General features: G+C 42.1%; 1 protein-coding gene across 3 annotated transcripts in view; it reads right to left on the bottom strand.

Moving 5' to 3' along the window:
- Positions 1-1,647: 1,647 nt before the first annotated feature.
- LOC115073978 (opioid-binding protein/cell adhesion molecule homolog) overlaps positions 1,648-26,454 on the bottom strand; it is a 1,138,013-nt gene continuing 1,113,206 nt past the window's right edge. For 2 of the 3 annotated variants that reach the window (XM_029572998.1, XM_029572996.1), the window contains 7 exons: positions 23,221-23,355; positions 21,561-21,681; positions 19,552-19,703; positions 17,024-17,059; positions 6,935-7,001; positions 4,580-4,648; positions 1,648-2,299 (listed from right to left, as the gene is read on the bottom strand). In XM_029572998.1, coding sequence (XP_029428858.1) covers positions 2,140-2,299; positions 4,580-4,648; positions 6,935-7,001; positions 17,024-17,059; positions 19,552-19,703; positions 21,561-21,681; positions 23,221-23,355 — 740 coding nt within the window. In that variant the 3' untranslated portion in view covers positions 1,648-2,139. The remainder of the gene's footprint in view (positions 2,300-4,579; positions 4,649-6,934; positions 7,002-17,023; positions 17,060-19,551; positions 19,704-21,560; positions 21,682-23,220; positions 23,356-26,454) is intronic. The other variant, XM_029572997.1, reaches the window with a different exon arrangement.

The raw sequence follows: 26,454 nt of genomic DNA, 5'->3' as shown, positions 1-26,454 counted from the left end.
TTGTGATGCTGCTGTAATAGGGCTGCTTCCATGGGTTCAAGGGATATAGTACAAGAAAGCAACTTGAAGGATTTCAAACCAAACAATTTCACAACAGTTGTCTGAAATATTACAAAAATACATTGAGGTAGCTATGTCTTTTGCATTTGAACTTTTATTTTTTCATGTATGTCTTCTTTTTTTTTTCTTTCAGATTTGCTTTTTCATTTAAGTAAAAATGGAAACACAAAGTACCTAAGTCTTGAGCCCCTGCTGGACAATAAGTACAGGGACCAAACTCCTGCTGTCCAGTAAGTGCATGGCTTTCTCATCTCTTTGTTCTAAGTATTCAGGTTTTGTGGGGAAGAAAAGGCATTTTATACTATCACAGAATGACTGAGCCGGAGTCTGTACTTAGTTACCTGAAATGCCTGGTCAAAGAAAAAATAAGAATAACCTGGAACATCCTACATGCTTTAGAGAACAAACTTGGCCAGAGTCTACCACAGGGCTCGCAGTCAAAAAGCTCATTCTGACGTGCCTAATGACCGTTTTGCATCAAACACACCTCGCAGGTCATTAGAGACCAGCCACTAGATTGGTCTGTGACCATCAAGTGGTAGAATACAGGGTAGAATTTCTTTGAAGCTGAAATGTTGCTTTGACAAAATAAGGGGAGTTAACATCCTCCTAAGGCTTGTATGCCACTCTAGCAGCAGCCTCTGTAGATATTTACGGATGTAGGTATATTTAGGTCCTTTGGAAACCCTGAAGGGGGGGGAGGATATGACAGAGGCATTCAAATACTCCATCAGTACAAATCACGCACATTGGAAAGCATTGCACAGTGGAATGGTAGCTCCAGAACAAGTCATCCTGGCATGAGGCTGAGAAGGAGGATGCTCAGGATAATGAAATGCCTCCTAATTTTACAGAAGGGGGGTACCTGATAAGAGGCAAAAACAAAAACAGAATTAAAAAAGCATGGAATGAGAGGATCCTTAGCTGTGGGAAAGCTATGGTAAACTTGGAGATCTGGTAGTGTCTGTGATATTGGAACAGGAAAAGAAGATGGCCCATGTGGTGCCTAGTATCTAAGCATTTGAAGAAAGGGCACCTGAAGGGACTTGTGGTCTCAAAAACTCATGCACAACCGCTTATTTAGGGAAGGCAGAGGGGAGAGAGAGAAGTGTACAAAATCAGAAGAATAAATTGTAAGTACAATGGACAGACCAGATGGAAGAAAAAGTCAAAGACTACAGGACCAGAAAATGCAATAAACTGATAGGCAGAATGGAAGGGATAATTAGAAGAATTAAAGAATTGCTTTTCTCTGTTTTTGTGAATGATTTGACAAGAATTACATAGCTGGAAAGTGCAGAAGAGATGACAGGGATGGTGGATAACCAGAATGATGAGATGCATACACGCAGTTTCATGAAACGTGAGGCTAACATGGAGGAAAAGAAGAATACAAGATACACTGACTCCAATTGTCAATGCATGGTTTTCAGTTTAGCAGACAGTGGTTACCTTTTTGGCTTTCTTCACAGGCTCCTTGCAGAAGCTGGGAAGTTTGACACCGATTCTGCTCCGGCAGGCTTCGTCATCAACCCACCAGAGCCAACACTCACCAGCTTCAACCATGAGGAAAACAGTCAAAGGGTAAAAATTTCTTCAAACTTTATTGATACACTGCACAATCACAACCATCTCTTATTCATTCTGAATTAGAAAAGGTTACAACTACAATGTAACATGCACAAATTCAGGTAGTATATTCACTCAATACAATCATTGACAGAAATTGACCGACTGACTTCATTGCTTGAAGAAGAAGAAAAAAAATAAATAAATAAAAACCCTAAAAGGCAGACAGAAGTTATATTTCGTACCCACTTTATCATTTTAAAGCATTTGAACATAGATTTAGTGAAAACTGTGAGAATGTTTACTTCGGTGTCCTGACACAGCTAGAAACCATACCATTGAAAAGAGGCATAGTGGAACTTAAAACCTATAGAAGATCAGGACTTTGGAGTTTAACATTTTTTCATACACCAACATATTCCTCACAACTGCACTTTTTACATGTCACAAGAAACTTGAATGTGGAAATGTTCCCTTGGCTGATATAACGGCAGCGCCTCAGTTGTTATCTCAGCTAAACCACCAGAAATGTGGTTCCAGCAGATGAATGTTAGAGGTTCCGTGCTCTAGCCGCTTTCTTGCATCCTGTGCTATGGATGAACAATGCAGTAATTCGTATTTCAAGCCTGCAGGGTCAGGACTGAGGCCAGAGGGCTGCATTAGTTGCTGGCTTTAATACAGAGGGAGAGTCTCATTTAACATGGCAGCTTGGATAAGAAAAGGGGAATTTTCAAAGGACAAATTACATCGGACCAGTAAGACAGCATATTCTATCACATTTTTACATATTTTACTTGTTTCTTATCTGTTCATCTCATTTCATAAGTTAAGACCACAGAACCAGTCCTGTTTCTTCTCAACAGCATATCATTTCTATTTGATATCTCCTCTACCACCACAGGCCTTTCAAAAGGTCTCCTGTCATTGTTTAATCATTTGTCGTCTTTTAGACAGTGAACAGAAAGACCACACTCAGATGATCCAGTCATAGAAGAGCACTTTAAGCATTTCAGACAACACAGATTAACAGATGCACAAATGCCAAGTCCAAATTCAGTTTGCAGCACATTGGCGCCAGACGGCAAATTTGCACTTTTAGCAACAATGCACAGAATTCTAAATCACATGACATTTTTCTTCACAGCAAGAAACTTGCTTAAAGACTTTTAAATGACTGGCTCTCAGGCACTTGACATTAACCAGTAAAGAACAAACTTGGCAGCAGCCCCAATCATTAGCGCCACTCTGTGACGTGACTTTTAAAAAAGAAATGGAGGTCAAAAGCAGATTTCCACTAGATTAGTTGAAAATATCAACCTCCTTACAGCTGCTTACGGTTTAATGTGGATACGGGGAAAAAAACCCTCCACCCTCCCCCTCCATCCTTTTATACTACACCATGGCATATTTGGCACCCTCATTCTTTTTTCTCTGCCTATAGCCTCCTGACTATATAGAAATAAGCATGACCAGAGCTAACCCTCACTTTGTGATTGTAAATTCTTGTCCGCCATTTATCTGTTTATTCCGTTTTAACACAGGAAGCTGGGGACGAGGGGAACATTTCATTAGCAGAAAATACCATAAGAGTCTCAGTGTGAACTCCCTGCCAATGTTGTGACAATAGCCAAAAATATCTTGCGCACTTTTTAGGAAGGTTAAATCTTGGGATAGAGTCTCTCATTGGGTTTATTTTTCATATCCCATGACAGGAATGAACCCAGCTGTTAAGCGAGGGTATGCAGAGTTGAATTTCAGCCTCTCAACTTTACAGCTAGAGCTGCTCTTGATATCTGAATTGTGCCAGACAACATCTTAAGGTGCACTTGGAAGATCCTTTTATTTTAATCAGGCCAATAGCACCCAATCCAATTGGGACTATTTCTGTGGGTTTTTTTTTTTTTTTGCCACATTTTCTTGGTCTCTCTGATTGCATCCCTTGGTACTTGATGCATGTTGGCACTGGGTGAGATGTCTAATTTACCTGCAGTAATTGTTTTCTTTTTTTGGGAAGTTAGGGGAAAGGTGGGATATGCAAAATGAACTTCCCTGCTGCCCCCAGCAGTTCCTTTGTGCTATGTTAACTTCTGAGATATGATACGGCAACGAGTGTATCTGCTATTTGTGGATACCCAAAAAAAGAACTCATTTTGGAAGCTAGTTGGAAAGCAAAGAGAATGGAGGCATTAATCTGTCCAGAAGTCATAAAACCAGGGTGGAGGTGGTTCTTCCCCATTTAAAAGCAGGATGCAATTTCACTTCCAATGCCCATTTTTCTGTTGCTGGAAAGGAGAGTGGTGGCTTAGTATGTATAGGGCTTGGAATATAAACTAATGTGGGATACGAATATACAAATCTGAAGTCCAAGTCTGTATAAGTTTGAGACATGAGAGTCTGTACAGTGATTGCAAAAATGACCCCATTTGTAGTTTCTTGCTCAGGAGGAAGTCAAAACTTTCTGCACCTTACAATGGATGTGTCCACATATATCATGTCAGGTGCAGTGTTTGGGATCTGTCCAAATATGCTAAGGTAAGGAAATATTTTCAATGAATATACCACCTAAATGTTTAGCATTCCTAGCAACGACCCTTTTTATTCATGTTTTACATGGTTTGAAGACCAAATCAGACCTATTATCCCTGGGTGTCTACATGTACCTTTTAACTATCCGACATGTCCAAATCACCAAATCTTGGTGTGTTAGGCAGCACAGCAGGGCATGCCTTTTCTGCCTTTTTCAGTTGATTGTGGTTTAGTGCTCACCTTGGAATGATCCCCCACCTGGCACCGGGGCTATCAACACCTTCAAGTCATGAAGGGTAATATAGTTGATGGAGGTGCCGCTCTTTGCAAAAGAAAAAAAAAGCAAGTAATGTGTCTCGTCTTTGCATATCGTACAGAAATCATGGAAGAGAAGAAAGCTCCAAGTTTACTTTGAAATAGTTACCCATTTCCCCTAGAGGGTTCATCCCAAAGTGCGATGCAGCCCAGCTGTTCCCAGTTGTTCTTCCTGGAACTAAACAAACCACAGGCTGTTGTGGAAATAATACTGAAATTCAGTCTGCTCTTTCAAAAACCCTTCTGCATACCAACTTAGACAGTTTTATTTTACTTGCAGTATCAAGGCCATTCAAAGCACCTCTGGATCTAGCCAGGGACTGATTTAGGCATAGACAACACAGGTGCCAAATTCTGAAGGTGCCCAAAACTTGCTTTTGAGAGGGAGAGGAAGGAAGGAACCCCTTGCTCTGTTTATGGGCATCATAATCTTAAATCCAGCCCTGGATCTAGCATTCTATTCAAACTTTTCCTTACGTTGGATTGCTTCTTTTAGTGCTAAACTTAAAACAGTGTGCTGTGTTCTTTATTCATTAGCAATAATACCTTTGATACAATTACTGTACCTGTTGTTTTCTAACTGACACAGCTCAAAAAATGAACAGATCTACAAACATGAGCAACTGAAATGTAAGATGTGCATGGAATGGAGTTCGGTGGTGCCCAGCAGAGACTGATCTGTGTCAATGTTTGGAAATTAAGTGCTTAGAAATTAATTCACATGCTCAGGTACACACGGCTCAGATGAGGCTTCCAAACAGAAAAGGGGGTGATGGGATAAAAATGCACGGTATCCGAAGAACACAACACAAGTTGATCTCCATCAACTACGTGAATGTCTAATGGACTGCGAAGGAAAGGACAGAGAGGTCAGAAGGGGAGGGGTATTTGACATCAAAATTCCTTGGCATCTTTAAGAAAAAGAGCTCTAATTCTTTTTTCTTGTGATGTCCATAAAGAATAAGGATATGGATTTAAACTTTCCAACCCTATGTGTTGCTACCATACTGTTGCAGATGAATGCTTCAGACTGTGTCTCTGATGGCAGAAGAAGTTTGACAGGGAAGTTTCTAGGGTGTGTTTGTTCACTGCAGTAGATTGTCTCTTCAGCAGGAACCTAGTAAAGCACCATAACATCATCTTTGGGAAGTGGAAGTGATGGGTTACCACTGAAGTTCATGAATCTAATCCTGTCCCAAAAGGGCAGAAACAGTCCAGTGGCTCAGTGGCACTACTATAGGGAAGGAGATGGGCTTGATTCTTGGCTTGGGTCTTTCACTCACCCAGTGGCTGAGACAGGGAAAGCTGAAGAGGCAGTGTTCACAGCCCCTAAGGGAGAGGGAGTCATTGTCATCATACAAAGGCAACATCTTTTGTCCAGATTTAGGGTCTGTGATTGCAGAGTTCTGGAGGGAGCCCTGGTACATGGCCCCTGCTCGAGGTTGGTCACTGTAGTAAATTGGCAGAGGATATAACATAAGGGGAAAAAAAATACCCAGGTAGTTGGAAATGAAGGCTCATGATCCCAGCCCTGCTCCCAACTGAGCTGGAAACCCAAAAAAGCAGGAGGAAACTGCCATGTCAAATGAAATTATCAGTCATAAAATTGACTTTTATATTGCTAAGAAGTAGCTTGTAGGTTTTCTGGTAGCATCTTGGTAACTAAGCAAGACAGAGATACTGTTGAATGGATGATCTGATAATGGATGGGAAGATGCTTGTGAAGTAGACATAGATAAGAATGTTCAGCCCTATGGACAGGCAGACACACAGTAATGGATTAGACTGGCTGGTGGACGGACAGACAGACACAGAATGATGAATGGGCTCATTGTTTTGCCTAACCATCTGTTAAGAACACTAGACGTTCAGCAACCATCCTGAGATCATTTCTCTCGTTACATTTCCAGGATTTTCAAGATCCTCATTAATGTCCATTTCGTTTCTTAAGGGCTAATTCTAGACACTCTGCAGTTAAATTTTTTTACGGGGTTAAGTAGGCATTAGACAGCTACAAAGCAAATGAGCAGAACACAGGTGAGCCTAACATAATCAGACATTTTGAATGGACAAGTTACTACGTAACAAGTAATGGAACAATCCTTTATCGCAAGACAAAAAGATAAGAGGACTTGTCAGCTGGGTGATGCTTACTGCGTATTGTTCCTCAAACCAAGACATATTCTCAGGGCGCTGCATGTTTAGATTAGACATTGTACAAAAAAAAAAAAAGGTGGTGAATAAGATTTTGGAAGATAGAGAGGGGAGAAGAGTAGAAGAGATGTATTTTTTTGGAGACACCCAAAGTTATCCTACAGGTTTCAGACCCCCAAACGTTCAAGCTGAGAAACTAGTTTGCCCGCAGTTTGTAGAGTAAAGTCTGTAGTGTGGAGAAGCCAGGAGTCACTCCAAGGACCCTCTGCATTCTTATCAAAACTTAACGAGCAAATAAAGAAAGAGGTACCCCATTAGCCAAAGTCCAGCCATTGCTCCTGCAGCAGAGTTGTTTAAGTCATGTACCGCTCCAGGGCCTACGTAGGGAGAAAAAAAAATGTGTTATTGCTGATCAGGCAAAAGAATCACTGTTTGCATACAACAGTGACTGTGCAGTTTTCAGTCTATGAATTTGGGAGGAGAGTGGTCTATCCTCATTCCCTATCCGTCACCTGGAGAATTTGCTGCATTTAGCTAGCTGCTTGGTGAGCATGCCATTTGAGATTAAATTTGTTTTCAAGATGTAGCCAGGCCGAGACAGCTGAGACAACCCAATGACTCTGCAGAGCACCAAAGCATGTGATAAAATATTCAGCAAAATTTAACGCTAAGGCAATTCCTTAAGATATTTTACCAAATACTGTTTCTTTTTTATTTACTTCTGTCCCAAAACAAGTCTAGATTTTTGGCAGTTTTACTCTTTAAATGGAAAAGGCAAGAAGTGCATCTTATGAGGTAGTTTGTGATAAAGCTTATTTAATAATAATAATAAAAAAAAAAAAGCAGCAGCAAAGAGAAACAATAGCACGCAACTATGACCAGGTGTTTATGGAATCAGCTAGTAATCAGGGTAACCACAATAGGAAAAGCAACCTGTTTCTTATACCGGATGTACAACAATGTACTTTATTTGTATGAACTGGGAAGATCCTGAAAACCGGGCCTATCCAGGGCCAGAGTTGTGAACTGCAGCTCTAACGTAGAGATGCACAACCCCGAAAGCAGAGGGCCACAGACTGACCTGAGTTTCAGGAAAATTCACCATGAATATTCATCAGGCATATCTGTCCCAGCTGGCCTCTGCCCACATCATGCCCTCCCCCGCCCCTTTTTCAGGGCCCGGTACTTGTAACGCTCATTATCGTCACTTACGCGTGAGGCCGGGTCCTTTTGAAAATGCGTATGGCGTGCACACAAGGCCCGGCCACGCGCGTAAGTGCCAATTTTTACGCGCACGGCCATTTTAATATTCAGCCTTAAGTGTTATCACATTCAGAACAGCGAAATGATTACGCTTGAGAATCTTTTGTCTTGTACCAGCATTTTCTCCTTAAGAATGAGGGCTTTTTTTGGGCATAAAAGTCAGTATAACAAACCAAGAAATCCCTTTTCAGTTTCAGTGCAGGACCAGTTTGTGGGTTCTTCCTGGCACTGCCAGTGCCAACCTGCCCAATTTTGGACACATTTAAATTTACTTCATCTGTTCCACCTTTTCCTGTTCTTGGCATGACTGTTTTATATCACTGGGGTTGTGAAGATTACAACAAAGATTTAATAATTTTTGCAGTGGTATTGTAACGCCCATTGCCTAGTGCCAGGCAAACACTGAGTGTCACACTACCTGCATTATTTCTCTGACACAGGCAGGTTTCACAGTACAGCCTGTTATGCCGCACTCTCTGCTCAGTGCCCACTGCCAGGCAAACCGAGAATCAATGACTAGCCTCAAACGTACCTACGGCTTCAATCACCAGAAAGGAAAAACAGAACAGCAACTGCAAACAAAGCAACACAAATCTGCAATGAGATACAGATACTGTGAAGCAGCACTGCCTCGCTGCTTTGCTTTCCTTTCGTGTGAGTGAGACTATATAATATGCCACAGTAAAAAAAAACTTTACCAAGAACTCAGAGAGAGAGCTCAGAGCTATGCTTTCATGTAGACAATGTCTTGAGAAGCACTGCAGAGCAATTCTGACACCCTCAGTCTTCAAGATCATCATCACTGTACCCAACCCGCAGCGATAGGTCAGACAAGCAAAATGCTTTGCTGTGATAGGCCATTCCTCTTACCTCTTTGACAGCATGCCCATTCTCCCTTTCTCTGCTGACTGCCTGCTCTACGCTGTATCACTTTCTAACTGTGCACAGGCACCCATGGCTTTTTCTCTCATTTCTATGAGTTCATTGACTATAATGGCTTATAGAAATCATTCTATTTCAAACGAATGAAACAAATAGGATTTGTTTAATTTGTGGAGCCCCTTCAATTCATTTTGGGGCCCAACAAAAAAACAAACAAACAACAAATTGGCCCCTATTCGTTTAATTTTTCTGTTTAGTTTTAAACTAATGAACATCCCTACCATTCACACACACACACACCCAGGCAGGCCTCTATGCACACACACAAACAGACAAGCTTCCTCTCTCTCACACACAGACAGGCTTCCTCTTCCTCTCTCTCTCACACCCCCCCCCCCCCAGGCTTCCTCTCACATACATAGACTTTTTCTCTCTCATACAAACAGGCAGATAGGAAGGCATCCTCTCTCTCTCTCACACACACACACACACACAGAGGCAGGCAGGCTTCCTCTCTCACACACACATACAAACAGCTAGCTGCTGCTTGGCCTTCAGGACTTTCCATTTGTTAACACATCCCACCTGTTTTATCACATCTGCATTGGCTTCCATTTCAGTATAATATTAAATATAAAATTGCATTAAATATTTATCAGACATGTGTTAGCCTTATCACCAGCCTCTTGGATCACAAACATATTGAAAAAGTACTGCCCCGCTAGAACACTGCACTCTTCACAAATGGTGTTACTTGAGGTCCTCTCTCCATGTCAAATTTGTCTACATGAGATTCATAAATGTAGCTTTTCGGGTACTGCTCCTGATTTCTGTAATCAGTTACCGTATAAAATAAGAACAGTTCAATGTATGAAAATGTTCAAAAAGCAAATGAAAACTTTAGTGTTTGAACCAATTATGTTCTTGAGATCTGTTGTACATTTTTGTTATTTGAACTGCAGATGCTTTTTTTGTAATTATAATCATAATTTTATTTATTTTATCCTTTATTTTAGCTTTAAATTCAACTGCAACCATTGTTGCTGCCTTAGATCTATAATCATAGGTTTGCCCACAATTACCATCTCATTTTTTTTAAATCATTTTTTTCAAATTTGTCATCCAAACAAAAGGGAATGCCAAATAAAACAGAGGTTGCCATAATGTCTCTGTATCACGCTATGGTGAGTCCACATCTTGAATACTGTGTACAATTAGAGTCATCGCATAGGGAGGAGGAATAGCCTAGTGGTTAGAGCAGTGGACTATGAACCAGGAGACCAGGGTTCAAGTCCTGCTGTTGCTCCTTGTGACCTTGGGCAAGTCACTTTACCCTCCATGGCCTCAGGTGCAAAAAACTTAGATTGCAAGCCCTCTGAGGATAGAAATACCTACAGTACCTGAATGTAAACTGGTGTGATATCTCGACTGAGATCGGTTTGTCTGACAGGCTGCAAGTACAGCAAAACCTAGAAGTCCTATTGGAAATACAATTGCTTATGTCACTGGGTCTGCCTGGCAGGCTACACAGGGATCCTAGTTGGCCATATGATCAGGCAACAGCAACATTAATATCTGTAGCTATGTAGATCATTAGAAAGCTTTGTGGACAGACATGGGAGGTGCAGGCTCATCTGATTAAAATAGCAGAGTACAGATGAAGAAGATAAAAAAAAACAGTGCCTAGGTAAGGAGAGAGATATTATGAATGGTCATAGTCTACGGCTGACAGCTGGGATACGTCAGGCAATAACTGGGCCGTCTGGATGGGCTGATTGGTCTTTTTATGCCTTCATCTGCTATGTTACTATGGTTTGGTAATGGCACCGAGTGACACCTTGATTGTGCCCCTCCTGCTGAGGACTCTTTTATCGTTGTAACTGCTGCTAAACAGCTGACTTGCTCTTAGTTCTTTTTCTACTCTGTTCATGAAAGGCGACCGCTCAGTAGTTGTTTAAATAATAGAATGGCTTGTGTCTAATTAAAAATTGATAGCAGCCATAACACGCAGGAGATCCTCAGTATCCAACATTAGCAAGCTGATAATTGCAGTGCTGCTGCTTTTCATCTAGGCCAAGCCATCGGTGGTACAGATATTGATTTTTGTTTTCTTATTTTGAGCCTGGAAATTCTGATCTCAGACCTGCAGAGAGCTGTGTAAAGATAACATTGATTTTGCTTTCATGAGCTTTTTTAAAAATTTAATGCAGGTAGAAAAAGTAAAAGTGTATGCTAGTGAATATACGCAGTTAAGCAATTGTACCTGTCAAAGTGTGTGAATTCTTATCCATGTGCATGCATGACTGAATGTTATTTATAATGCAACGCCAGGATGGGGTGGGAGCAGAGGTGGGGCTAGCCCATTGGTCTCCCTAAAATGGAGTGATGAGGGAGGAAGGAGTAGAAATGCAAAGGGAAAATAATAGTAATAATAATCATCAAAAGTGAGTCTGGGGGGCCCTCTTGAGCGGCTTGGGGTATTGAGCAATTACTAGTGCCAGCTCTGGGAATGAGGAAGAAAGGTTATATAGCGTAAGCAGGAAAATAACCTAGAAAGAAAGCTGCATCCCAAAGGCATATGATCTGGGCCAGTAGTTTTCTTACTTATTTTTTGAGCCCCTTTCAAAAGGTCAGGTTTTCAGGACACCTCACATGAATATTCATGAGATATATTTGCATTTGGTTGATTTTGCATTTTAGAGCTATTCTGAAAATAAGATCTGATGCTTTGTGGGATGGAGTGGGGGAGGATGGAGAAGGGGGAATTGAAGGACAAGAGCAGAGAATGTACATTCTCTGGACCAACTCCATCATGTTTATATCCTTTTGAAGGAATAGTCTCCAGATATGTACACGGTATTTCAAATGAGATCACACCAAGGAATTATATAGGGGCAATATCAACTTTTTTTCTGCTGATCATTCTGTTCCCTTTGCACCTAAGCATTTTTCTGGCTTTTGCCTTCTTATCCACCTGTTTGGCCACCTTGGGATCATCAGATATGATCACCCTTAGATCCTGTTCTTGTTTCATGCATAGAAGAAATTCTACCTCTAGATTATATCGCCTTCTTGGGTTGTTTGCAACCCAGATGCATATCTCTGCATTTTTTAGCATTAAAGCTTAGCTTCTAGATTCTAGACCATTCCTCAAGCTTCACTAGGTCCCTTCTCATGTTTTCCAAATCTTCCTGGCTGTTGAAAATTTTGGTATTATTGGCAAAATCAAATCTTTCCTGATAGTCCTTCACAATATCACAAAAATGTTGAAAAAAAAAAAACCCAGTCCAAGGGCTAGTAATGCCCCTTTCCTTGGAATTAGCTCCAATTACCATAACCTTTTCTCATATCTTATTCAATCAGTTTCTAACCCAGCCAGTCACTTTAGGGCACACATCAATCATGCTCAGATTATGAGTAAGTCACCTATGAGGAACCATGTGAAAGGCCTTACTGTCAAAGAAATTAATCAGATTTGTTTGACAAGCCCTACCTCTGGTAAAACCATGCTGCCTTGGATTTTGCAATTTGTTGGATTCCAGATACTGCACTTTCCTCTGCTTTAACAGCAGTTTCATTATTCTAGTTACCACAGGTCAGACTAATCAGCCTGTAGTTCCTAGTAGCTACTCCCTCATTTCCCCTTTTGTGAAGAGGAACTAGAGCTTCCTGTCTCCAGTCTTCCAAACTAACTCTCGATTCTAAAGAAGCATTGAAAAGGTCAGCCAATGGAACTCCCAAAACTTCTCGAAGTTCCCTTAAAATCTTAGGATGAATCCCATGCAGTCCCATCACTTACCTATTTTTAGTTTAGCTAACTCTTCAAGAACATACTTTTTCTATTTTAGGTATACCTCGCTTCAGATCTCATATTTGTATGTTTTCTGTGGTCCTACTCCTGGCCCTTCCTCAGCGGACACTGAACAGAAACATTTGTCAAGCAATTTTGATTTTTCCCTACATATTCCTCCTCTTCTTCTCTCCCAATGCCTCTATTATTTCTAAAAAAAAAAAAAAAAAAAAAGTCTTATCCTCTAGTTTTACCGTATTTGCTATCTTTTTTCCATTTTCATCTTTGTTCTCCTTACCCCTTTCCCAATTTCTCTTACCTTTTCTTGATATTGTCACCTGTCTTCCTCTTTCTGCAGTCTCTTATTGTTTATGAATGCTAACCTTTCTTTCTTACTTGTTCAGCTACTTCTTTCGAAAACATAGCGATGTCCTGTTTCTCTCACCTTTATTTACTTTTCTCACAAAAAAGGTTAGTTGCCTTTACAATATCTGCTTTATTTTTCTCTTCCATTTTCCATAGATTTTCCCATTCAGCTAACAATTCCTTAGGGTTGGATCTTTCTGGGTTGGCCATTTGCTCGTACAGGACAGAATAGGAATCCAAGGCAGGGTACAGCCCCTTTGCTGCTTCTTCCCAGACTCCATCTGAGATGTTCATTCATTCACTTCAAGAACTCCCCCTACCCCTATAAGTCATGGAGTCACCCTTTATAGCATTCCTACCGTGATCTGCCCTTTAGGGGATGAACTACCCTGTCACTCTTAGGTGACACTGCTGCATAGAAACTTCCCAAGGCTGAAATATTCCCTATTCTGAATATAGAGTAAAAGCCAGTCAGGAGCCACTCTAATAATACTGGTTATTTTTTAATTTTTTTTTTCTTTTGCGAATGATTTGTGAACATTAATGCAGCGAGATTTCTATAAACCGAATGGCATGGTGTATCAAAATGGCAGCTGAGATTCAGGATTTTCATTAAGGGGGCTTTCTCGTGGCCTAAGCCATTATGTAATGATCAGACTCTGGATTGCTCAAGTACGGGGCTGTTTATTGACTTTCAAGTGATATTGGCTCACTTTGTTTAAAAATAAATAATGTATTTACTTTTTTACACACTTATAGGCACAGCAGTGACTGAACACGCAGTTCAAGAGGGTTTCCATGCAGAGATGCTGTCATCCAGTCATTAGTTGGTGTTTTGAGACCATGACTTCCCTAATGGAGATGAGACCCACTCCTGCAAGTATGGATGGGGATCCTGGCCTCCAGAGAGCCCAGAGAAAAAGTGTTAACCACATAACATGAGAAGATATGCCTTGGCAATCAGAGCTGGCAGTAAGATGTAAGAATATCACCAGAGTGACACAGAAACTATTGGTTTTCATTAATTTTTTTTTTTCTCAGAGAAAGCAATGAAGCCGCCTCATTCTGTTTTGGGGAAACAAGACCAGCAAAATGAAGTGGACTTTACTGATCTCTATCCTATCAGTGACATAATCAGGAAAATGAGGAACTGCAGCAGGATGGGTACTAGTTCACCAGTCAGTGTTAAAGAACAAAAAAGCAAAGGTTAATCTTCATTAGAAAGTTACATTTTACATCCTCCGACTAGTAAAGAAACGAAACAAAAAGCAAACCTTAAGAAAATGAGAAATATTACCAAGATAATTACATAGACAGACATTACAAGAAATCTTAGCTCATAAGGAGTGAGAAGTGAGATATTTGACCTTGTTAATTGGAAAGAAAAGAAATAACAACTCTCTGAAAACAGAGGTAAGAATCCAATTAGCCGAGACACTTTCTCCACTGGTGACAAAGAACAAAGCAATTCTTTGCAGGTCTGAGCAGATCATTGCATTTAAAAGTTAACTTTATTTCACTAATTACAGCATAACATGGTATTGTCTACTATGATCTAGAGATGTGAATCGGAACCAGAATCGGTTCGGATTTCAGTTCCGATTCACATCTCTACTATGATCCTTTGTAGAGACATTAAAATTACTTTTTGTAAAAATGCAAATTTTTGTTTTCTTCAAATGGAACTGAATGTGCTTCAGTGCTAGCACCCCCACTTAAAAGGCAAACTAGTCAAAAAGAAAAAAGAAATTAAACCAGTCTAAAATCTTGCCGCATGCCATCTCCCACCCGTGCTGACATCAGCAAGCATACATTAATAGTGTCAAAACTCAACCTAGTGTTATTTAGTTGCCCCGATGAGTCAGTAAAAAAAAGTAAATGAAATGCTGGCAAATAAGACTCACTGTATTGACATTTTTACAAGCTTGCAAAAATATACAGTCAGAAAAGCAAAGCTTCTTCCCTTTTTAGCAACCCAATGCATCTTTAAGCATGCAGGACAAAGCCAAAGTTTCCAAGCATTTAGTTACACAAGAAGCTTAAAAGAGGAAGATTAGCTAATCAAGCAAACAGGGTAGCAGATACATGAAACAGTCTCCCAGTGAAGATTGAAAGAGCAGCAGAATTCAAGAAAGCAAGGAATAAGCACAGAGGATCCTTCGCCTGAGGGTAAAGCCGGAGGAGACTGGTTCGACTGTGCAGTATTGCACTGGGAAACGGCAGACTAGATGGCCCTTAAGTCATTTTCTATGTTTTAATCCAGTTATTGATGGAGATGGTGGATGATACACTGTGATGTAAAAATAACAAGCACAACTTTATTACCTTTCCTAGTGCTATATCACGACTGGCCAAGTCATGAGGAGTTCCTCAGTGCCTGAGAGCTGGAAAGGACATTATCTCAGAGGCTGAGGACTTTAGTGCTACTTATGTTGGAAGGAAGGACGGTCTCCGATACGGTAATTATACGTCCTATTCCCCAGGGTCAAGTCTATGCCAACACTCCCTGCTTGGAAGACCTCTTTTGTATCATTATCTGCTTTCAGAAGAGAATAAAGGCTTACGATATTGATGTGTGTCTACCTGTCTGTAATATCTTTTGTGTTTGGTGTCTTAACCACAGCAAATTTTCTGGTTGGGGGGGGGCGGGCGGGACATATGAAAATTCCAACAGGGTGTTTAATTTCAGATCCATGTGCCTCCCAGAAAGCAGGATCCTTTAGTTTTGGATGGAACTTCTTGTTGCCTGTAAACGGTAAAGAGATCAGTGGGCCCAATTTAGAAATCTAACAAAAAGGCTGCAAGCCAGTTTTCTTAAATAATTTTGAAATAGAACATCTTTGGCAATGGCTTAAATTTCCAGTGCTTTCAGGAAGAGAAAACATTTCCCAGTAAAGCTTGTGCAAGCATAAAACACTGCGAGGCTTCTGCCTCATATCTTACATTACAATGTTGGCTAAGCGTGGCCCGGTAGTAGTAGCAGTGCTATGCATTTCCATGTGGAGGGACCTAAATTTGATTCCCAGCTCAGATCTTCTATTTCCTGGGTCTGGGGATGCTGCAGAGGCAGTGTTCGCAGCCCTTGGAGATGGGAGGAGGAAGGAGTCATAGTCATTGTGCAAAGATGACATCTAGATTTAGAACCCATGATTGTAAGGTCTAGGAAGGAGTCTTGGCTAAGAGCTGTGAAATGAGTGGACTAAATTAAGTAGGGAGGGGATATAAAATAGATGGAGCATCCTCGAATGGTTGTGAATAAAGCCCTGGATCCAATTCAGCTGGAAACTTGCAGCAAGAATCCATATCTTTTCCTTCCTTCCTTCCAAAGCTGTAGGACATTAAACAGTCGATGAAGTATTTCAAAACTGTGCAAGCAAACTGACTTGTAGGTCTTTTATTTTTGCCCTATTCTTAAGTCTGTCCCAGGGTACGTTAGCTCTTCTGCATAGTCGTAAATACGCCAAAGACTTAAAGAGGCTCCAACACTGACACCAAGAGCAATCTCTTTTCCCGGTGACATTCATCGCATCATCATATTAAAAACTGTAATTGATTGGAAAGTTATGATTTGCATAAAACATTCTCACTACTTCCTGTTGATTACCATCCTTAATTCTACAGTGCAAGCCACTTAAAGAGCGTGGACATCCATGGGTAGAACTATTGAATTAAATAGGACTGTTCCGGACTCCATACCACAAAGCTAATTTTTGTTCTATTTAGTTTTATACTTAGAGTGCAGACTGCCTTCAAAATGACAGAAGCATCTGCGGTTGAAAAAATGGAGCTCCCTAGCATTAAACTATGCAAGCTGCATCTATGTCCAAGAAGTTTGTACCGGTGTATTAAAAGCTAATCTATGAAACCAACAAAAAAAATTGTTATTTGTATCCTGTCCCCCAGCAGCCTTCCTGAATTTCTCCAGTGAGATGATTTAGTACAGCCCTTGGAGGGTGGAATACTAGGGGAGGGGGAGGGGGGGGGGAAAGGGGGAAGAGAGAGAATCCTACCAAGCGCTCATTAGTCACATAGGTAGCAGCCTGAAGGGGGGAAAAGGTCCCTGTGCTTTGCAAGCGGATGGAAGAAACATGTACAAACCTGCCAGCATAGGACAGCTGCTGGGCTCATTTATTTCTAAGGCAGAGGACAAATGGACAAGAAGGAAAAGAAAGAGAAAAGAAAAATATTCACATTTTCTGCTAGTGATGAATAAAATTTACAGACGGAAGGTGGAACACATATGCATGGTGAGCACTGGCAGCTGGCGAGCCACATTTAATGGTGCAATGGGATGGAGTCTGCACTCAACCCTCTACCTCCTCCCTTTGTCTCTCATTCGTTGCCCTTGGTCCTGACCCTTCCCTTCCTCTCCAGCCTTATCTTTCTTGCAGTGGCAGTTCACAGCATTAGGTACCTCTTTGGTTCAGTCGCAGTAGAGCCTCATTCTTGCTTCCCTGAGGTCGAGGTCTGCAAAGGCAGTTATGGGTTCTGCTCCTCTCAGCTGGGGGAAGTCTCTGGCCGCTGCAGAGTTTGGTTTCCTGCTCCACCAGCTGGGCTCAGTCCCTCCTGCACTACACTTTAGTACGGCCTTCACAGAGTGATTAAGCTTTTCAACCATGATGGTCCAATTACAGCAAGACTGCTATTGGACAAAAAAACCTATCTCCTCCATAGACATATCTGGGAACTCTGGATTTCACCCAATAACTAAAAATGTGTCAATGGCCCGGTCTCCAGAGAAATACTAGAAAACTTTGGGCCTCTCTGTTTACTGTTCCAGCCACTCCCTTTCAGGAAACCTTCAGGGAACAGGAGGAGAGGGGCAAACCTGGAGCAGACACTGCAGGCAGCATGTGGAGAAAAACTGGAGGGCAACAGGTGGATTGGGCATGGCGATTCCAAGATTTGGGATTCAGCCAAGGGTATAGTGAGGGAGCACAAGTCAAGAAACTGTTACTTATGGGGAAGGGGACAAGGAGAGTGCTGGGGTCACCCCTAAGAGAGGGTGAGGATGGGAGAGTGTAGATTAGTGGAAGGGGGGAGGGGGGTAGAAGAAAGCTGATATGCATTCTACCTCACACCCTCCTCTCCTGCTAATCAATAGCAATCTCAGGGTGATCAGAACATAAAAGTTCCCAGGTATGTCCACAGGACCTTCCCCCGCAGCTGTACACAAAGCAATAGAGTGAGCTCATCAGTAAATCTCCACTACAGGAGAAAGAGAGACATCAGCCTGCTCTGCAAAGAGCTAGGCTTTTCTTTAAGAAAAGATATTTTGGTGATGTAATTGTACCATTGCACCTCCTCTGATGGTGAAAATCAAACGCACAGATCTGCTGTGGACATGACACATGGGCTTAAAAGAGCGAGAGGCTCTGAGTTCAAGTCAGGCACCATCAGGCATGTGAGGATATGAAAAGACTACAAATTGGTTCCAAGGTTAGCCCCGAGTAGGAAATCTGTTTCTAGAAGCAGCAGGGGGGCCTCTGCTTCTGGGGGAGGGGGAGAGATTGAAGCCCTGAACTTATATAATGCTAGACATAAAGAGGATCAACAGCCTACAACTTCCAGGGAAGGTACGTTACAAAGAGGTATCTAAAGCCACCCCATCAGAAAGCCCCAAACATGAAAAGGCTGCCTCCCGATTGACTACTCCCAACATGGTAAAGAAACATACAAAGCCGTTTTTGCAAGATAACCTAGTTAACTATACAGATAAATGCTCAAATCATAGTATACTGGGATTCTGCAGACCTGTAGGGAAACCAGTTATGGCCAAACTCTAAATCCCCCAAAATCTCTTGATACAAAAGCTTTTAGTTCTGTGGTGTGATTTTTCTTATTCTCCCTTTTCCCACTTGGTCCTGTCTGTTCTGAATTCCTGCTTCACCTGTGAGAGAAAACTTGTAAAAAAAAATACCTCAAGCAAGCAATCCATATTGTGACAGTACCCAGTGAGCTGGCAAAGCTTGCAAATGTAGGGAGGTTTTTTTTGTTTTTTTTAACTCATTATACTGAACTAGCAAGAACAGGTTGAGATTTGTTTTAAATAAATGCTCAGTTGAGCAGGTGGATACTGTGCTATTTTGGTGACAGTGATGGGACCACTGACGTAGAAAAGCACGAGGAGCGCTCGCTCTTTCCACAAATACGGAGATTATGTTTGCTTATCTCTGCGTGCAGCAGATCGTTCTTTTCTTTGGCTAGAGGCCTGCACCTTGAGAAGCAGGAGCTATGTCCCTCAGCTTTCCAAAGTAAGTTCAAATCAGACATTTTGGAGAGGGGAGCTCTGGGTTTAACTAAGAGTGAATCTTATAATTTTCCGCAATCCAGATTTTCTGAGTTTTTCTTTTCATCTGATTTGGTAATAATGCAGCCCCACTGAGGGTATATTTTGTGAAAGGCCCAGTGGTGGGCAACCAGGAGTGAGGCTAAGCTGGGCTTCCACTTGACTACTAATGAACGCACGTGAGTGCAAAGTCATCAAATGTTTGGGCCAATGCTCAAATTGATCCAGATTCATCAATTAAACTATCCCAGTATTCCCCGGACTGATCGAGCAATTTTTGGACTGGAGCACAACTTTTTATCAGGTGCATGTTCCAGTCCTGGCATAAAACACGTACCATACAGAATGACGCTGGCATTGGTGTTCCCAAGCCTGTTGGATGCCACACAGGTGTAGTTTCCGTAATCCTTTTCTGACACGTTAAAAAAAGTCAGCATGGACATGTGGCCTTTGTTCTCAATTTTCACTCCTTCCAGGCCACTCGCTAATCTGTGAGCACAAAAGAAGTTGGTAAATTCAAAGAGTAGGGTTAGTAGTAGAGACCAAGCTGGTGGAAAATGCAGTGTGAGATTTCTATGTAAAAGAAGATTTTAATTCCCAGAACAAGACTCTGCTCCTCAGGCTGGCTGGGGATGCTGAAAAGATAACCTTCACAGCTCCTAGAAGAAGGGCATCTCAGCCATTGCTCAGCATTGATACCTAGCGGCCAGGCATAGGGTCCATCTTGTCAAACATATTGTAATGATAATATAAATATGATAGCATATGTTCCTAACTAGCCTATTCCATGACAACTCCACAGCTTTTTATGTGAGTTGTTTGCATCCATCCAAGTTGTACATCTGTGCAATAAATTGTTCTTGCAGAAGTAGGGTTTATGATATAAGCTCTCCAGGAAACATGCAGCAAATAGACATAGTGCATCTGTTGTTTATAACTTGTTTTGCATTATCTTGTACAAGAATGTATTGAGATCCATGTGACTGGTGATGCAATGAATAAAGAGATTATGCTATAAATGACAGAAGTGCTCTCTAATGCCTGGTAGCCATCCTGCACAGGAGTTGCTGATTCTGAAAAGTCTGCTAGGGCTATGCTCATTGGTATCATAAGGAAATATTTCCTCTTGGAAAGGGTGTGATGTGTGCATGGAGCAGGCTCCAAGGGGAGGCGATAGAACCTAAACCAGTAACAGAATTCAAGAAATCCGGGATATACACAGAGGATCCTAGAATGCAGGAGTACAGCTGAATGTAATCCACTCTGGCAGAACAGAAATCAAACAATAAATAAATAAATAAAGCCCTGTCTCAGCTAGGCTCTGAGGTGTTGCATCGGGAATGGGGAGACTGGACAGGCCCTGCAGTCCTTTTCTGCTGTCAATTTTCTTTTTTCTTTGTGTCTGAGGTTCTGACAGTAAACCTGGCTTGATTCGCAGAGGCTGGGCTTTCTAGGGTGTGGCAGTTAACTGTAGAAGATGGCATGATTTGAGGCTAGAAATGGGAAGGATCTGGTATAGTGTGAGGCCAGGCTTCCTGCAAGTTACAAACGACTAAATGTCTCCCCATGCTGCCTTAAATCCATCCCATGCATCCTATTCCATTTTATAATTAAGTCAATTCAAATTCCTAAAGCTGCAACCTATGGGAAATGGATTACTGATCACCCAGTCTAAACGCACTATTCTGCATCCAGCCTGGAATGTGCTCCATCCCTTTCCGAAATGGAGGCCAATTTCCACAGTCACTTAAATGGGTAAATAGTGGCTTCCCTGAGTAAACTGTTTAAAAATTGCCCTTCTCTAGTCAGATAAAAGTTAGGGTTGCCAACTGGTTCCAGATTCGCCCAACAGGGTTGACCCAGTGCTGGGTTAACCCCATTGCATGCAGGGACTAGTAGTTCTGACTTCCCTATTGCAGTCTATAAAAAATGCAAGACTACAAGTCCCTACATGCAATGGGGTAAACCTAGGACTCGATCAAATCTGTTGGGCGAATCTGGAACCAGTTGACAACCCTTCTAAATGTATGCGGGGTTTTCCATAGCACCTGCACTTTTAGCAGGAAAAGCAGTGTTCCTGTGGCTTGTGTGTAGGTCGAAGTAAGTAAACTGAGCAGGCACATTTGATTGTCAAATGCATGTGTGCTGTTTTGCCCCTCTCAGCTTCCCACACAAATTGCAGATGCGAAGTTTGTGGGCATTTTTCGCTGCATGCATTTTACAGCTATTGATTTTCAAAGGGAAACAATGTGGGTGGTTTCCCGTTGAGCACTGCCTGCAAGGCATGTGGGCTGAATGTACCTGCGTGAATCGAAAACCATGCACAACTGACCCCTAAATGATTACCTGCTCTCTTCCTTGTACCACTGGTACTCTGCTAACGGCACAGCTGAGGCTTCACAGCGGAGTATTCCCTTCTGGCCAACTGCTGCACCAGTGTTCTTTGCATTGAAGATATAGGGAGGGTCTGCAAGGCAATGAAAATTCATGGAGGTTTAAAAGACAATGCACTATTATTAATACTCTCCCTCTATCCCAACCCCCCAAAAATAGAAAAAGAAACGAAACAGTGGAAGATAAATGGATGGTGAGGGACTCACCTAGTTTTGCACCAGCGAAAAGCGAAAAGTGCTATCCTATGGTGCCAGAGCACCTAAGTAAATGATCAGCATGGTTAGAAGAAATCAAGCCATGGACTGAGTAAAGGAACAATGCCTTTGACCCCGGGAGACTTCCCTGAAGGCACACATGCTTTCTGTTACCTTTAAGATCATTTCTTCTGGGTACGCACAGAAAAGCAAACCTGAGGACACAGAAGGAAGTGGCACTTCTATGCCCAAATGAATGAAGATGAATTCTGTGCTAAAGACTGATCCTAACCTGCCATAGTTTAATATATAATAAAGTGACAGAGGCTGATGGCACTTTATAGGCTAAGAGATTTATTGAGGCATAAGCTTTCGAGGACAAGGGTCCACTTCGTCAGATGCATGACGAAGTGGGCTCTTGTCCTCGAAAGTTTATGCCTCAATAAATCTCTTAGTCTGTAAGGTGCCACCAGCCTTTGTGTCATTTTTTTGCTACTATAGACTCATGCGGCTACCCCTGTGGAAGCTTTATACAAAAAGTGTTCCTGAACTAGAGGCGCCCAGCATACAGGGTCCAAGCGCTCTTCTAGGAGAAGTGGCGGAGGCGGATTCTAATGCTGGCACCAGTATTTATATAGAGAGGGAAAAAAACCTAATAGAAGGTTATTGTAGTGCTAGCTGAGTATCGCTATCCATTTTATTTTGAAAAAAAAAAAAAGAAACACTTCTGCAGACTAAAAGTGGTTATTCAAGATCATCTCCTGTTCCACCCACACTTAAAACAGAGAAAGCACCAGCACGCTCAGAATGCAACGCTTGCTACATTGACCTCTCAGCTACCAACAGTACAGCAGTTGAGTGGTTTCTTTTCTCTAAAGATCCACAGAGCAAGGAAAAGCATTAAACAGACACCACGCAGAGATTTAAAGTATCACTTCTTACTTTGCTATTGGGCTTTACCTTTTCTTTTCTCAGGATGATTTTTGTTTTGGCCTAGTGGTTTGCTCCTGCCTCTTTTCATCCATCCAGTTCAATCAACACAAGCCTTTAGAGGGGCCATGGTGCCATGATTCTTCATCAGCAACCACTCTCTCCAATCTACAATGCAAGTGATAGTCCTCTACCGGAGTCCACACCACCCCCAGTACATGTGCACCCTAGGTTTGGCATTTGGCTACAAGCTTTCACTGTTGTCCATTGGCTAGAACTCCTTAGTTCCCTCCCCCACCCCCTCCTATCCCGGACTCTGAAAACTGTCAGTCAGAGAAGCAGAAGACAGGTTTGGAAATGCAACCAAAGGCCAGCATGCAGTATGATAATCACACAAAAAGATTCTCCTACAAAACCAATGTCCACCATCACAGCAGTCAAAAGGAAATACAATTTCAGGTCAACAACTTTCAGTGCAAGGTACTTACAGTTTACGATGACTTTCACTCTTCGAATATCTGGCGCTGCAACCTCGTTGGCTGCGCTGCACTCGTACTGTCCCGACTGCTCTCTGGTGATGGCGGAGATCTCCAAATACTCGTCATCACCCACAAGCCCTCGAGCTGCAAGCAGCAACAGAGACAGAGAAGATCTGCATATGAGTGGAGAATGCAATACCAGGACAGGATATCACACCATGAACAAGGGTCGGAGGCATCTGGGGAATGGGCATCCACACCCGGGGAAATTGGCTCCAAATCTATGTGCCATTGAGGATCGCTCATGCCATTCTTAAGCATTGACGGCCACTTTTTCCCCACAGTCGTAAATTTATTTATTTATTTATTTTTTATATACCGATATTCAACTAGAGTCATCACATCGGTGTACATATAACAATTTGACATCCTGAACTCAGCCAACTAAAGAAGATGGCCAGTGGCATTCACCAGTCATACCTCATGCCCCAGGGTATATGTGTATTAGGACCATCATTTCTTCCAGATATTATGGTCACAGTGATAACATATTACCTTCCCTTCCACCCAATGTCTGCCAGGTTATTATTATTTTTTTTTTTTTGTAGTGCCAAGAGCATATAAACTATTTTTAAATAACATTTTCAAAACTCTAGCATTTTATCTGATGCAGTTTCACAAAGGTAACTTATAAATAAATGAAGCTCCCTTGGTATAGACCCTAAAGTGACTGACTGGGTTAGAATCTGGCTGAGTGGGAGAAGAAAAAGGGTAGTGATAAATGGAGTTCACTCTGGGGGGGGGGGGGGGGGTCATTACTAGTGGTGTGCTGCAGGGTCTGGTCCTTGGATCGGCTCTTTTCAACATTTTCATTAGCGATCTTGCAGAAGGATTGTTGGGAAAAGCTTGTCTCTTTGCTGATGATAGTAAAACCTGTGTGGCCCCACCCAAGGGAGTAGCCTGTGTAATAATGGACTCCCCCCTCGGTGAACAGACTGCCGCGGGGAACTGTCCCTGTGCACCAGCAAACACATGGAAATAAGCAATTCTAAATTTTTTTTTTATTGCAGGAACAAATGGCATTAAAAGCAATGAAGGAAGAAGAAAAGGTTAAACCACAGACGTAAATACCAGCAACCATAAACAATACAGACAGTTTCAGAGCAATGTTCTGCCCTTGAAATAAGTAACTATGAACTTTGTATATCTTTATGCTTACTAGCACACAGGCCTGGTATACTTTAGAATTACCAGCGAGCTTGCTATAATTCCCTGGGGGCATATGACTACACTCATCCTGGACCCAGCAAAGGTTATTATCCTCCATTTCCACCCAAGTGTGTGCTGCATCTCTCAGTGTTCTTTAGCAGTAGCACTTAGAAGTTAGTGGCCATGTGACTATACCCTCTGACTTTCCGAAAGTGTCCTTCAGTACTGAAGCAGATGCTTGTGAAGCTGGGATAAGCAAATGGATACCCCTTTCATCCCAAGCACATGTTATTAGGGGCCTGAGATTCAAAGTTTAATGTTTGAACAGCTCAAAACTAAATTTATTTGTAATTCATGAGATTTCAAGGGTGAAACAGAGAAACACTGCCTTTTGTGAAATGGAGAATGTCACAATAGATAGACAACAACTCAGAAGTTAACCAAGGCCCGGTGTCAGGGAATATTCTCTTGAGTGTGTATCAAAGAACTCACAACTCAACTCACCAAAGCCACTGGGTAATCTATCAATCTGTACTTCCAGATCCTAGAATCTCTCTGCGACTATTGCTGCCTGGAAATGCAGCAAGCCACAGCTTCTTAAACTGCACTACACATGCTCAGCTATTTTAAATATACTCAGTCTCTCCCACTTTCTGGTCCCAGCTCTGATGTATGGAGGATCGACAACATCGACTTTAGCCACGCATTCGGGCCGATGCTATACCATGCGCTGGCTGCAGCACACGCTTAACCCACGATTAGATGCGCGTTTTGGATGCACGTCCCTATTCCCCGATGCAAAACGGGGGGGTTAGCACCTCCAGTGCACATTTTCACTCTCAAAAATTAATGCCAGAGGAGCCCAAAACGTGTGCAGAAAGGCAGAAAAAATACCGCTTTTCTGTACTTCCTCTGACTTAATATTGTGGAGATATTAAGTCGGAAAAAAAATTGCTACAAATGTCCTAAAAAAACCCAATTTTTTAAAAAAAAGTGTGCCAGCGGTCAGGTTAGGAAAATGGCTGTGCACAGGTAAGGAAAAGAAACTCTCCAAAATTGAGCAACCGTTTTCCTACGTGGCTGACAGCCACCTCTCCCGGGTGCCCGCTGCCGAGGAGGCACTAGGAGCGCGCAATTTTCCCTAGCACCCCGGGGTGCCCCGGAGTGATGGATTAGCGTGCGTTAAGGGAGCGGGCACTCAATCATGAGCACCCCTTTATCTCACACCGATATTGCATCGGCCCAACTATTTGTATTTATCTGCCCAACCTGGGCAAGTTTCCAGTGGAGATTGGCAAATTTTTCTCAGCTGAGGCAATTTTTGTGTCTCTGTCCTCCCAGCAAGCCTTTCTGTTTCAAAACTTCCTTGTCCATCTCTGTTGGCTCTTCGCGTCAAGTGCCGTGAAGCATGGTGCAGTCTTGGGATGCATTGACAGGTTAAAGAAGCCATGCTGAGGAGATATGCAGCAATGAATCACTAGTGCTCTGATATTTCCTCTGTGTCAGGCATACAGAGCAAGGTAAGAGGGCACTACATCTGCAACAGGTTAGACAGCCAGGAAGGCGTGGCAAACATGAGGAAGGATCTAAGGAAGTTCAAGGAATGATCCAGGGTCTGGCAGCTAAGATCTAATGCTAAAAAATGCAAAGTTATGCATTTAGGATGCAGAAACCCAAGGGAAAGTTACAGTATTGGGGGAGGTGGGGCACTTTTTTCATATATATATATATTTGAAATTATTTATTTATATTTATAAGCCGCTTTTCACACTTTTTTCAGCGCTTCAAAGTGGGTTATATTCAGGTACTGTAGGTATTTCCCTATCCCCAGAGGGCTTACAATCTAAGTTTGTACCTTAGGGTAAAATGACTTGCCCAAGGTCACAGGGAGTGACAGTGGGACTCGAACACTGCTCTCCTGGTTCGTAGCCCGCTGCTCTAACCACTAGACTCCTCCACTAAAGAAGAATGGGATCTGGAGATGATTCAGTTGGTCAAGCTGGTGGATCAGGAAATAGCAAAAGCCAAAAAGAT

This window comes from Rhinatrema bivittatum, chromosome 12 (assembly GCF_901001135.1).
Source record: "Rhinatrema bivittatum chromosome 12, aRhiBiv1.1, whole genome shotgun sequence".
Classification (NCBI taxonomy): domain Eukaryota; kingdom Metazoa; phylum Chordata; class Amphibia; order Gymnophiona; family Rhinatrematidae; genus Rhinatrema; species Rhinatrema bivittatum.
Note: the sequence above shows the minus strand (reverse complement) of the source record. Positions and strands in the feature narration are given on the sequence as shown.